The sequence below is a fragment of the Pelophylax lessonae genome (assembly GCF_965119305.1).
Source record: "Pelophylax lessonae genome assembly, chromosome: 4".
Classification (NCBI taxonomy): domain Eukaryota; kingdom Metazoa; phylum Chordata; class Amphibia; order Anura; family Ranidae; genus Pelophylax; species Pelophylax lessonae.
The window spans coordinates 581,948,094-581,961,983 of record NC_138771.1 but is presented as its reverse complement, the minus strand read 5'-3'; the positions used below and the strand labels follow the sequence as shown (position 1 = coordinate 581,961,983).

Genomic DNA, 13,890 nt, shown 5'->3' with positions numbered 1-13,890 from the left:
CTGAACAGAGACCCCAGTGGATCCATGCGACCAGAGTAAAAAGAGTAACAAAGAGGGGAGAAACAGGTGATAAAGACCCTGAAATTAAAGTAACAGACAAGCCGGAAGAGGATGTCCTGGCTACTGTCTCCCCAGACTTCTGGGAAAGCACTGTTTGGCCTTAGTCTTTTGATTTTGTAGGTCTTTCTGCCAACATGTATTATAAAGAACTGACTTAGGCACAGGACTTTCACAAAACAAATAAGCCCATGCACTCCCAATAGGTGATTTTTCACTGCACTAGGTCCAATTATAGATATAATTAAACAACAAAGGACATTTTTACAGCACATTGATAACATATAATTTGACAGTGCATTGGGCAATAGTAAAAACAGCCATTATGAGGGGCAAGTTTGTAGCAGCCACCACTCAGTTGTCACAGGATGCCCACCATTCATGGTATGATGTGTTTACAGAGTGGTCACCCACAGGAAGTGAGGTGGTGGGAACTTTTTCCTGCCCAGTTGATGTCTGTGTTATTGTTTTGGTTATACTTGTCCTGTATAGTTGTTAATTGGTATGCAGGGAAAGTAATAACAGAATGATTAAAAAGGCTAATGATCAGGCTTGGACAAGCCTGTTGCCCAAGTGATTTAATGGGATTTATCATATTCATGATAAGAGGGGAATGAAGGGATAATAGTGTTTTCATGCTGTATATTCTTCTCTGTTATTTCTGCAATTGTGCCTGATTTATAGTCATAATAACATCTTGTGTGTTCGGCTATGTCTGACTGCAGAAATACAGTAGTTGCACATAAGAGCATCCTGATAGGTAAATATGTTATGGGAACAGTTTAAAATTGTGTAGTATGACAAAAAGTATCATGTGATCGTGAGTAGAGTTGAGCGGACACCTGGATGTCCGTGTTCGGCGGGTTCGGCCGAACTTGAAAAAAAAAGTCTGGATACGTGTCCCGGACTTTTTCCGAACTTTACCCGGACACCGAACCCCATTGAAGTTAATGGGGACCCGAACTTTCAGGCACTAAAATGGCTCTAAAACGCCAATGGAAAGGGCTAGAGTGCTGCAAATGGCAGAAAAACGTAGTTAAGAGCATGGCAAGTGCTCTGCAAACAAATGTGGATAGGGAAAAAAAAAAAAAACAGAAAAATAAAACAATTTTCTTCATCTGTGAAGACGAGGCCCATATGGAGTAGGAGGGAGGTTGAGGTGGTGGTGGATGTGGTGGTGTAGGTGGAAGCGGCGGTGGAGGAGGACGAGGTGGCCAACACTGCTTTTTTTCAGTCATTTTAAATGAGGGTACACCCCAAAAGAGTGAGAAAGATCAAAAATAGAACAATGGCTGGGTAAGGTCGGTATCCATCTCTATTCTGCACAAGGTACGGAAAAGTCCTGTGGGATCCATGCCTGGTTCATTTTAATGAACGTGAGCTTGTCCACATTGTCTCTGGACAGGCGGCTGCGCTTGTCTGTGATAACGCCCCCAGCCGTGCTAAATACACGTTCAGATAATACACTGGCTGCAGGGCACGGCGTAAAGGGCAAGCTCAGGCCATATGCCCAATTTGGAGACCCAGAAGTTGAAGGGGGCAGACCCGTCATTCACTACATGTATGCGTGTGCACACATACTGCTCCACCATATTGATGAAATGCTGCCTCCTGCTAAGACGTTCCATATGAGCTGCTGGTGCTGCTGTTTGTTGTGGCGTGCTGACAAAGCTTTTCCACATTTCGGCCATGCTAATCCTGCCTTCTGAGGTGCTGGCGGTGCCCTGGTTGCGTTGGCGACCTCTTCCTCCTCCTCCTCTGCCTTGGCCTTGTGCTTCCACTGTGGCCCCGCTGTCAGGTGGGAATGCCAGCAGCATCGCGTCTACCAGCGTGCGCTTGTACTCACGCATCTTGCGATCACGCTCCAGTGAGTGAATTAAGGACAGTACGTTGTCCTTGTAACGGGGATCCAGCAGCGTGGCCACCCAGTAATCAGCACAAGTTAGAATGTGGGCAACTCGGCGGTCATTGTGGAGACACTGCAGCATGTAATCGCTCATGTGTGCCAGGCTGCCCAGAGGCAACGAAAGGCTGTCCTCTGTGGGAGGTGTATCGTCTGTGTCCTCTGTATCCCCCCAGCCACGCACCAGTGATGGCCATGAGCTGGCCTGGGTGCCACCCTGCTGTGAACATGGTTCCATCTCCTCCTCCATCTCCTCATCCTCCAGAACTGTGCCCCTGCTGAACAATTGTGTCCCTGGTGTTTGTGGGTGCAGGAACCCACCCTCGGAGCCACTTGCAAATGACTGCCCTGAAAGCCTTGGAAATGTAACTTCTTCATCCTCCTCCTCCTCCTCCTCATCCTGTGCCACATCCTCTTCCATCATCGCCTGAATCGTTTTTTGAAGGATGCATAGAAGTGCGATAGTTAAGCTGACAACGGCGTCATCGGCACTGGCCATGTTGGTGGAGTACTCAAAACAGCGCAACAAGGCACACAGGTCTCGCATGGAGGCCCAGTTATTGGTGGTGAAGTGGTGCTGTTCCGCAGAGCGACTCACGCGTGCGTGCTGCAGCTGAAACTCCACTATGGCCTGCTGCTGCTCGCAGAGTCTTTCCAGCATGTGCAAGGTGGAGTTCCACCTTGTGGGCACATCACATATGAGGCGGTGAGCGAGAAGGCCGAAGTTACGCTGCAGTGCTGACAGGCGAGCAGCAGCAGGGTGAGAACGCCGAAAGTGCGCACAGACGGCCCGCACTTTCTGCAGCAGCTCTGACATATCGGGGTAGTTTTTAAGGAACCTCTGCACCACCAAATTCAGCACATGCGCCAGGCAAGGGATGTGCGTCAAACCGGCTAGGCCCAGAGCTGCTATGAGATTTCGCCCGTTATCGCACACCACCAGGCCGGGCTTGAGGCTCGCTTGCAGCAACCACTCATTTGTCTGCTGTTCCATGCTTCTCCACAACTCCTGCGCAGTGTTTGGTTTTTCCCCCCAACAGACAAGTTTTAAAACTGCCTGCTGTCGTTTACCCCTGGCTGTGCTGAAGTTGGTGGTGAAGGTGTTACGCTGACCGGATGAGGAGGCGGTAGAGGATGAGGAAGCGGAATAGGAGGAGTTAGGAACAGGAGGCAAACTGAAGCGCCCTGCAATCCTCGGTGGTGGAAGGACATGTGCCAAATTGCTATCCGCCTCAGGCCCATCCGCCACTGCATTTACCCAGTGTGCCGTTAGGGAGATATAACGCCCCTGACCGTGCTTACTGGTCCACGTATCGGTAGTTAGGTGGACCTTGGCACAGATGGCGTTGCGCAGTGCACACCTGATTTTTTCCCCCACTTGGTTGTGCAGGGAAGGGATGGCTTGCCTGGAAAAGTAGTGGCGGCTGGGCACGAAGTACTGTGGGACAGCCACCGACATAAGGCTTTTAAAACTGTGCGTCTCCACCAGACGGAATGACAGAATTTCAAAGGCCAAGAATTTTGAAATGCTGGCATTCAGGGCCAGGGATCGCGGGTGGGTAGGGGGGTACTTCCTCTTCCTCTCAAGTGTTTGGGAGATGGAAAGCTGAACGCTTCCACGGGACATTGTGGAGATGGTTGGTGACCCAGGTGGTGGTGTTGCTGACAGATCGTCTGTTTGCGGGGTGGCAGGTGCCGGTATCACTACAGAGGTGGATGAAGAGGCCGAATCCAAACAAATTTTAAAAGGTGTATCTCACATGTACCGATACAGACTATGCCGTAATTTAATTTTTTACACTCAAAAAGGGTGTATATTGAATAGCGGAATAGAAAAATTTTTATAAAATGGTGTATCTCACACGTACAAACACAGACTAGGCCCCGATTACAATTTTTTGTACCCTAAAGGCAGGATGGGGGTGAGAAGTAGGAGGAGTTTGGAACAGGAGGCAAACTGAAGCACCCTGCAATCCTCGGCGGTGGAAGATGCGCCCCAAAAGATTGGAAGGTGTATCCCACATGTACCGATACAGACTATCCCGCAATTTAATTATTTTTACCCCAAGGGTGTAGATTGAATAGCGGAATAGAAAATATGATATCAAAAGGTGTATCTATCTCACACGTACAGACCCAGACTAGGCCCTGATTACTATTTTTTGTACCCTAAAGGCAGGATGAGGAGTACGAGGAGTTCGGAACAGGCAGGAGGCAAACTGAAGCACCCTGCAATCCTCGGCGGTATAAGATGCGCCCCAAAAATTGGAAAGGTGTATCTCACACGTACCGATACAGACTATCCCGCAATTTAATTCTTTTTACCCCAAGGGTGTAGATTGAATAGCGGAATAGAAAATATGATATCAAAAGGTGTATCTATCTCACACGTACAGACCCAGACTAGGCCCTGATTACTATTTTTTGTACCCTAAAGGCAGGATGAGGAGTAGGAGGAGTTCGGAACAGGCAGGAGGCAAACTGAAGCACCCTGCAATCCTCGGCGGTATAAGATGCGCCCCAAAAATTGGAAAGGTGTATCACACACGTACCGATACAGACTATCCCACAATTTAATTATTTCTTCCCCAAAGGGTGTAGATTGAATAGCGGAATAGAAAATATGATATTAAATTGGTGATTTTTCAATAGCACATGTGAACACAGCAGTGTCTTATGTCAGTCAGCTCTGCTGCAGGCTATGAAGGGGAAAAAAAAAAAGAAAATTCCCCTTTAAGTTTGTAATTTTTAAATAGATTAGTACAGACTATGCCACAATTTAATTTTTTTAACCCAAAAGGGTGTATATTGAATAGTGGAATAGAAAAAAGTGTATAATATTGAAAATCACTAGCACATGTGAACACAGCAGTGTCTTATGTCAGTCAGCTCTGCTGCAGGCTATGAAGGGAAAAAAAAAAGAAAATTCCCCTTTAAACGGACCCCACGCCGTTTTTTTAACATTTTTGTATTGCACTCCTTTCTTTACATGCATCTATCAGTGGGGAGGCCTGCTGACAGACGATTACTAATCAGTTGTTAAGGATGCAAGTGGCCGGCTTCCTAGCCTGCTGCTTAACAACCAGCTATTCTTCACGCACCGAATTCAAATCGGTGAGGGTGTGGCCTGGTATGGTTCAGGGGGGGGGGCTCACTCGTTCCCCCTCTTTCCTGACCTACTGGGCTGCATGCTCGGAGCAGGGTCTGTTATGGATTTTGGGAGGGACCCCACATTTTTGTATTGTCGCCATTCTTTTCTTTATATTCATCTGGCACTGGCGAAGCCTGCTAACAGATGACTCATTGGTTATTAAGGACACAGGCAGCTGGCTTCCCGGCTAGCTGCCTAACAACCAGCTATTCGTTATGCAGAATTTGAATCGGTTGACCGTTTTTCAACCGATCCAAATTCTAACCGTTCTGAAAAGTTGGAATTTGTTAGAAAATGAATAAACAAAATAAATCTTAGCAAAAATGAAACAAAAGTTTACAAAAACAAAACAAAATGAATTCCGAAACATAACTAAACAAATTCCATAACGAAACGAAATTAGTAACATAGAGAAATGAGTTTGCCAGTATCTTAGCTAGGTTCTTTAACCACTTCCCGCGAATCGACATACCTGTATGCCGGATCAGAGAAGTGGATGTAGGCATCAATCCGGTACCATTCTTTAGAGCCAGTGATCGGTTTTCAGAAGATAACAGTCGATACGGCTCAGAAACTCGGGTCCCCCGGTGGGATGTGGCACGTCCGCTGGCTGGTTGGAGTCCCGAACAAAGCCAGATTCGGCTTTGTTCGGGTCTCCGATGTAGTAACCCGGAAGTGGGGTCATGACGTCACTTCTGGTTTACTTGGCAGCTAACGGCACCAAATTTAACCAGTTACAGACCGCCCGCCCACCACAGTTATACTGTAGCAGGCAGCCCCTCCTGCGTGAACCGACGTGGGGGTACGCCGGTCGCAAAAAAATTGTGTGACAAAAAAATATTGCATTTTATTCTCCAGAGTCATTGCCAAACAATATATATATATATATATAACGTTTGGGGGTTATAAGTAATTTTCTACCTAAAAATACTGATTTTAACTTGTAAACAACATGTGTAAGAAATAGGCCTGGTCCTTAACCACTTGCCGACTGCCTAACGCCGATCTACGTCGGCAGTCAGCCCCTCACAGGCAAAGTGACGTAGGGCTACGTCACTAGCTTGTGAGGGTCTAGGGAGCGAGCGCGCGCCCCCGGAGGCGCGCTCCCGCGTGGTCACGGACCCCCCCGCGCGTGTGACCGGCGGACCCGATGTCCGCCGGTCACTCGGCGATCGGCGGGGGAGAGGGAGAATGTCAGGCAGCTTGTGTAAACAAGCTGCCTGTCATTCTCCTTGCTGTTAGGATACTGATCACTCGGATCTAGTATGTAGATCCGTTGATCAGTGTCCATACAGCTCAAGCCCCAGCCAATCACAGTAGAAAGCACGCCCCTAGGGATACACACAGCCCCTCCCTCCCAAATAAAGTTAACCCCTTCACTACCAGTGTATTTTTACAGTAACAGTGCATATATATAGCACTGATTACTGTAGAAATGTCACTGGTAACCCCAAAAGTGTCAAAAATGTCAGTCAAGGGTCCGATCTGTCCGCCCCAATGTCGCAGTACCGCAAAAAAAATCGCAGATCGCCGCCATTACACGTTAAAAAAAAACAACAAAAATGACAGAAATCTTTCCCTTTGTTAGTAAACGCGATAACTTTTGCGCAAACCAATCAAAATACGCTTTTTGCGATTTTTTTTTACCAAACATAGGTAGCATAAAACAAATTGGCCGAAAAAGTAAAAAAATTTTGATTTTTAAATTTTTTTTTTGGGGAATTTCATATAAAAAAATGTGAAAAATATTGCTATTTTTGCAAAATTGACGCTCTTTTTTTGTTTATAGCACGTGATCAAAAAATCGCACAGGTGATCAAATACCACCAAAAGAAAGCTCTGTTTGTGGGAAAAAAAGGACGCCAAATTCGTTTAGGTACAGCGTCGCACGACCGCGCACTTGTCCGTTAAAGTCACGCAGTGCCGAATCGCAAAATACCCCCTGGTCGGAATGGGGGTAAAATCTTCCGGGGCTTAAGTGGTTAAATCAAGTTTAGCAATGAAATTGGCCAATAATTAGCACAATCCGTGGGGTCTTTTCTAGGTTTTGGGATTACAGAAACATGAGCTAACAGAAAGGAGTTTGAGACTGGAGGTGAGTCTTTTAAGCAATCTAATGCCTGTAGGAGAGGGATTTTAATCAGTGGAAGGAATGTCTTAAAATAAAAAGCAATAAATCCTTCCATACAGGCTATTTTAGAGGCCAAATCAGCTAATTTACATTCCGCGGCCTTTTTACATTGGGCAACCATGCTGACGAACTTACTTTGGAGTATACACTTGTGTGCCTCCCAAATTCTCAAAGGAGAGAGTTCTACTGAACTATTAGTAGCAAAATATAAATGGAGTGCCTCTGGAGCCTTCTGCAAAGAACTGGGATCTGTGAGCAGGGTAGGATTTTGCCTCCAAGTGCCTTGCCTGGTTCAAATGTCAGGAAAATAAAGGGAAATGGATATGGGGGCGTGATCTAAAATACTTTGTATCCTTATGTGGGTCTCCTGAAGTAAAATTAAATCTCTACGAGAAAGGAAAATGTAGTCAATTTCTCGAATGTTTGTTATGGGGTGCAGAGAAATATGTAAAATCCTGCCCCTGTCCTCGTTTATATACAGTAACAGCTGTCATCCACTTGCCCTGTCTTTTGGCAGGAGTGGAGCCGAGGGTCAGGCTTTTTATTTTTTCTTTCAGCGGGATTACTTGATCAATAGTGGATTTACATTGTGAACCTTTTTTTGCTTGTTTCTTTGTTTTTTGTTTTTTTTTTGGTTTTCTTTAAAGGACTTGCCAAAAAATTTTAATTCACTTTTTTATATGAATGTGTGTGCCCCCCTTACTTATTTACATGGGGGGGGGTGTTATCTGGGTGCTCCCTTATTGGTAAAGAGGGCTCACAGATTCTAATAAGCTACCTGCCTGCAGACCCCCACAACCACCCGACCAGGGATGTGGGGAAGAGGGCCCCCCCTAATGTTCAGGGCATAGGACCTGGTATAGTTCAGAAGGGGGTTGCACACTAAAATTTAGCAGGGACCTCATATCCTCCTTAAAATTTATACCAGATCTAAAGGACTTGGTGTGAATTATAGAAGGGCCTTCAAAGCTAATTTTTAAACTATCCAGAATCAACTGCCCTTATGGCCAGAGATTCACAGCCATGTAAGGGAATAGGCCTGGTGACATTACTGGTTGTTAAGGACTTTGTGGTTCTTGCACGCATCCTTTCCTTAACATTAACAACCATTGACAATGGGAAGCGGTCATGTATAATAGCAGAAGTGGCTCCCACTTAAGGGGTAAATGCTCGAGTGATTTTCCTAATGCCAAAACAGCCAAAGCTTGGTCTAGACTTATGTTTGGACCAAACCTTAAGCTCATCTCTACTCCTGAAGTATAGTTGTCAATGTGTTAGAATGCATTCTGTACTGTACTGTGGTTTATTTATGTTCAACAGCAAAGGTAGTGCTGGAAATCCACTGAAGGCTGACTGGCCCAAGCCTCAATGTCTGAAATATTTGCTTTGTTTTATGACCAATCAACTTTTATGATTAGGCTGTCTACCTGATAGGAAAACATTATATTTATAAGTAAGAATGCATCTTGGCAAATACAAAAAAATACATTTTACAATTTAAAATTTGACATAAAAACAGTTAAAATCTTATTTTACTACTCACCACAGCATGTTACTTTGTATAGTGAGCCAGTGACTTGTATATCCTCATGATATCCTTCTGAACAACAACAATCGGAGTTGGAACAGAGGTCACCTGTTTCACACAGAACCTTATCTGTATGGGATCAAAATGACAAAATGACTTTCTGATTGCTACATTATAATAGATCATAACTTTGTAAAGTAGGTGCAGCATGGACTGTGACCCATACAGCTTTAAAGTGTATGTACTGTAAATCCAGAATCTGTTTTTCAGTATGTTGGGCATCATGTCTCGCTGTCCATATATATGGGTCAGAGCATAGCAAAACATGACTTTGACAGATATTTAGAAAAAAATCATACAACAGGTCATATGTAACTGGGAGTCTTCATAATAGTTATCCCTGGTGCTTACATAAGGCCTGTTTGGTTCAAAAGATTCAATGCTTTCATTTTTGAGGCTGTGAGCTGTAAAGCAGCCTTACCTGTACCTTCAAAAACAGGTCAGAAATAGCTGCTTCAATATTTATCTTTACTTTAGGTCATTTTTTTTTCTTTTTCTTTTTTCTACAGTTTCTTTAGGTTCTCGAAATATACAAGGAATACTTACAAATGGGGCTATTAAGGTATCATTAGTCAAAGACATTTCAAAAATGATTCAAAAGAACCCTTTTTTTCCCAGTAAATGTTGCAGATAAAGAACATTGGCCCAAAAGACATCCTTTCTATTTTTTGTATAATCACTGACACATCTTTTACAGCCAATACCATAACATGTTATAACTGTTCTTGGGCATATGCCAAGTTTAACCACAATAGGTTATAATAACCTTTGATGAACAACCGGATGGTATTACACATACCGTAGGTTTAGATGGTAAGTGATTCTTCAGTAAAAGTCTTGGAAGGCTTCATCAGGAAGAAAGGAGGTGAAAAGATGTCATTTTCAACTCCTTTCTTCCTCATGAAGCCTATCACAAAATATGTACAACTCATTATCCCAATAGCCTACAGAGTGCCTGAAATATAATTATAGGTAAGCCCTACTTCCCAAAAGTTCATTTATAAAAGCACATTCCTAAACCATGGTCAAAAGAGCATTTGTGAAGTCCAAGTACTTCATGTTGGATGAAAAGACCTGGCTCACAATTTGCATTTCAATTTTTCCCAATGGCTTCAATAAAGTGGTTGTAAAGGCTGAATATTTTTTTTCCTTCATGCATTCCATGCATGAAGGTGAAAAACCTTCTGTGTGTAGCAGCCACCCTCAGCCCCCCCCCCATTACTTACCTGAGCTCCCTAACAATCCAACCATGTGCATGATAATATCGGCTCTCTGGGGGCTCTCCCTCCCTTTCATTGGCTCCCACTGCTGTCAATAACAGCCAGTAAGCCAATGAGGAGAGAAAGGGGGTGGCGCTCCATGTCTGAATGGACACACAGAGCAGCAGCTTGGGAGCACGCCTGCTTTAGTGCCTCCATTGCAAGTTGCTTGCTCTGGGGCCACTCAACAGGAGGGATGGGAACTTTTTTCAGGGGGGGGGGCATCATTTTAAGGTCACCCGTGCTCCGCCCCTTTTTGACAATGTCATGAAGGGGAGTGGCTTAGTCACTATCAAATAAAGCGCAGGCATGCAAAGGTTTGAGAAACCTGGTGCAAAAGCTTAATAGAAGGATCAATCTGCCATTGTCTGATTAGCAATTTCAAATCTTTTTTTTTTGGTTTACACTATTGAATGCACCACATTATTTATACACACATGATCAAGGCACTACAACTGAATTATCAAAAAGACACATGTAGAATCTGCATTTGGTGTTAACAAATGACAAATAAAATATATGATAAATGTATTTATTTTAAAATATATTAAAATAAATAACAGTAAGTATATTAACTTAAATATTTATATAACTGTTCTCATCCAATTTGAAAAAAAAAAACATATAAACTTTAACTGAATATCTGTTGCAGGTTAGGAACTGCAAACCACTACACTCTTGCTCAACATTAACAATCACATTTTTCAATGAGTAGTTTTCTACAAATTTTTGTTCACTGGTTAGTGATCTCGAAAAAGAAACTGTAAACGTCTGTGTTCCTGTGCAAATTTATCAATTACTTTATCAATCAGTTGTTGTTTGTTTTCAGCAATTTTTGCTCTATGTATGCTCATCATGCACAAACCCGATAATCGATCATCTGCCATTGTTGACCTCAGCCAGGTTTTCACCCTTCTCATTGTGCTGAAAGACCTTTCCACTGTACAAGTGGTCACTGGTAATGTCAGGGAAATGAGAACTGCTTGCTGGACTGATGGAAATAAATCTGTGGGGTTTAGCAAATCCAGAAATCCATTATCAAACTGCTCATTCTTCGTTGACCAGATCTCAAACCACCTGACTGCTTCGGCTTCCAGGTTTTCAAATACATTTCTTTGATGTCTGCAATATGCCATTTGTATTGCTGAAGTGTCATTTTTACCAATTGTCTTGGGTAAAGTGAGAACAGACTGAAATGTTTCTTGTTTTCATTGCCAAACCGGCTTTCTAATGATGCAATGATTGAGTCCATGTATGGCACATAGATAGACTGACGATAGTATTCTTTCACAGAAGAGGAGTCATAATTAGAACGAAATACCTGCATACCACACTGTCTGGGAACACAAAGTTCAATGTTTGAACATTTAAAAATATTTCCTTAAATTGTTCTTCTGCTTTTTCTCTGTGATCGCGGAACACAGTCAGAAGGTCTTGCACGTGATTACACACGTTGAGGATATTAGGCTGAACAGCTTGGAGAGCCTGACTTACTGATTCTAATCTTGAAGAGTATTTTGAAATGATGGTCAAGCAAAAGAGGGAGCTCACTGTGCTTGAACAACATTGCAATTGATATGCATCCTGACGTGTTTTCCCTGATGCTGTAGTGGCCAGTAAGCTTAATTGATTAAAAATATCTTCAAAGTTTGAGATAAAAATTCTAATGCTTTTGTATTTAGCTGTCCATCGTGTTTCATTCAGCAATGGCACATTAGGAATAAGAGATCTTCTTTTTGGACTCTCACGGAAAAACTTGATGATGGCTTTCACTGTGCCAATAGAATTCCGTATATCAGGAACAGCATTCAGGTCATTAACAACCAAATTGAGTTTATGTGCAGCACAGTGAGCAACAGCAGCTTTGGGATATTTTCTCTTTATTATGGCTTGAATGCCACCTTCTGTTCCTGCCATTGTAGAGTGTCCACAATATCCTTGGCCATAGAGTTTTTCTAAGTTTAATCCAAATTTAGAACATGTATCCATAATCATATTTGCAATTGAGATAGCATCCATTTCTTTTAAGGTTGCAAATTCAAGGAATTCTTCTCTAATGACAGCTACGGTGCTACTTATGTCTACAAAACGTACTTCAAATGAAATCTGTTCTCTTCTGGATATGTCAGCACTTTCATCAGCAATGATTGAAAACCCATTTGACATGTTGACTAAGGATACTAGATCTTCTCGTAATTAGAGTTGAGCGGACACCTGGATGTCCGTGTTCGGCGGGTTCGGCCGAACATTAAAAAAAAGTCCGGGTCCCTGTCCCGGACTTTTGCCGAACTTTTCCCGGACACCGAACCCCATTGAAGTCAATGGGGACCCGAACTTTCAGGCACTAAAATGGCTCTAAAACACCAAAGGAAAGGGCTAGAGTGCTGCAAATGGCAGCACAACGTAGTTAAGAGCATGGCAAGTGCTCTGCAAACAAATGTGGATAGGGAAATAACTTAAAACAACAAAAAAAAAAAAACCAGAAAAATAAAACAATGTTCTTCATCTCTGAAGGACGAGGCCCATATGGAGTAGGAGGGAGGTTGAGGTGGTGGTGGATGTGGCGGTGTCATAGGCGTGCGCACAGGGTGTGCCGGGTGTACCTGGGCACACCCTAATCACCTAGGGCACATTAGCATTATCGCTCTGTTTGCCAGTGAGGAGATGGGAAAGATCTCCCTCGGACCTGCTCTGCTCTATTTCCCTTTGCCAGCAGGGAGAGTAATGTATCGGGGCCATGTACATGTAGGCAAACACATGCATGTGTATTTAAACTTTGGGGTGCACACCCTAATGCAATAGGCTGCGCACACCTATGGGCAGTGTAGGTGGAAGCGGCGGTGGAGGAGGACCAGGGCCGGGTTAAGAGCATCATGGGCTTGGTGCTGAGGATTTTGAAGGGCCTTAAGGGCCGTGCCTTGGCATGCACCCAGAGGAGGAAGGGTGCAGCCATGCATGCCTAATTCAACATGGGATGCTGTCTCTGAAGCCCATAAACACATCCATGCATCGGCAACTGTCCCTCCTTGTCCGGCCTTCGTGCTGTGTGGGGAGGTTCTGAGGGAGCTGCCTGGGGAAGCGAGCATAGAAGCCAGACTTCTGTGTTTACAAGTGACAGAAGAGCGGTAACAGTGAATATGGCCAACCCGGGGCCTATATAAAAGGTAGGGGCCTGGAGCTGCAGCTCCAATAGCCCCTACGTTAATCTGGCCCTGAGGAGGACGAGGTAGCCAACACTGCTTCTTTTCACAAATTTTAAATGAGGGTACACCCCAAAAGAGTGAGAGAGAGCAAAAATGGAACAATGGGTGGGTAAGGTCGGTATCCATCGCTATTCTGCACAAGGTACGGAAAAGTCCCGTGGGATCCATGCCTGGTTCATTTTAATGAACGTGAGCTTGTCCACATTGTCTCTGGACAGGCGGCTGCGCTTGTCTGTTATAACGCCCCCAGCCGTGCTAAATACCCGTTCAGATAATACACTGGCTGCAGGGCACGCCAGCACCTCCAAGGCGTAAAGGGCAAGCTCAGGCCATGTGCCCAATTTGGAGACCCAGAAGTTGAAGGGGGCAGACCCCTCATTCACTACATGTAGGCGTGTGCACACATACTGCTCCACCATGTTGGTAAAATGCTGCCTCCTGCTAAGACGTTCCATCTGAGCTGCTGGTGCTGCTGTTTGTTGTGGCGTGCTGACAAAGCTTTTCCACATTTCCGCCATGCTAACCCTGCCTTCTGAGGTGCTGGCGGTGCCCTGGTTGCGTTGGCGACCTCTTCCTCTTCCTCCTCCTCCTCCTCCTC

The 13,890-nt window shown here is 44.4% G+C and overlaps 1 protein-coding gene across 1 annotated transcript in view; it reads right to left on the bottom strand.

Moving 5' to 3' along the window:
• Nucleotides 1-11,225, bottom strand: part of LOC309552799 (adhesion G protein-coupled receptor E3-like) — a gene marked incomplete at its 5' end in the record, with an annotated part of 123,887 nt that extends 112,662 nt beyond the window's left edge. Inside the window, 2 exons of the mRNA XM_082253713.1 lie at nt 8,786-8,899; nt 10,955-11,225. Coding sequence (XP_082109839.1) covers nt 8,786-8,899; nt 10,955-11,225 — 385 coding nt within the window. The remainder of the gene's footprint in view (nt 1-8,785; nt 8,900-10,954) is intronic.
• Between the last annotated feature and the right edge of the window lie 2,665 nt (nt 11,226-13,890).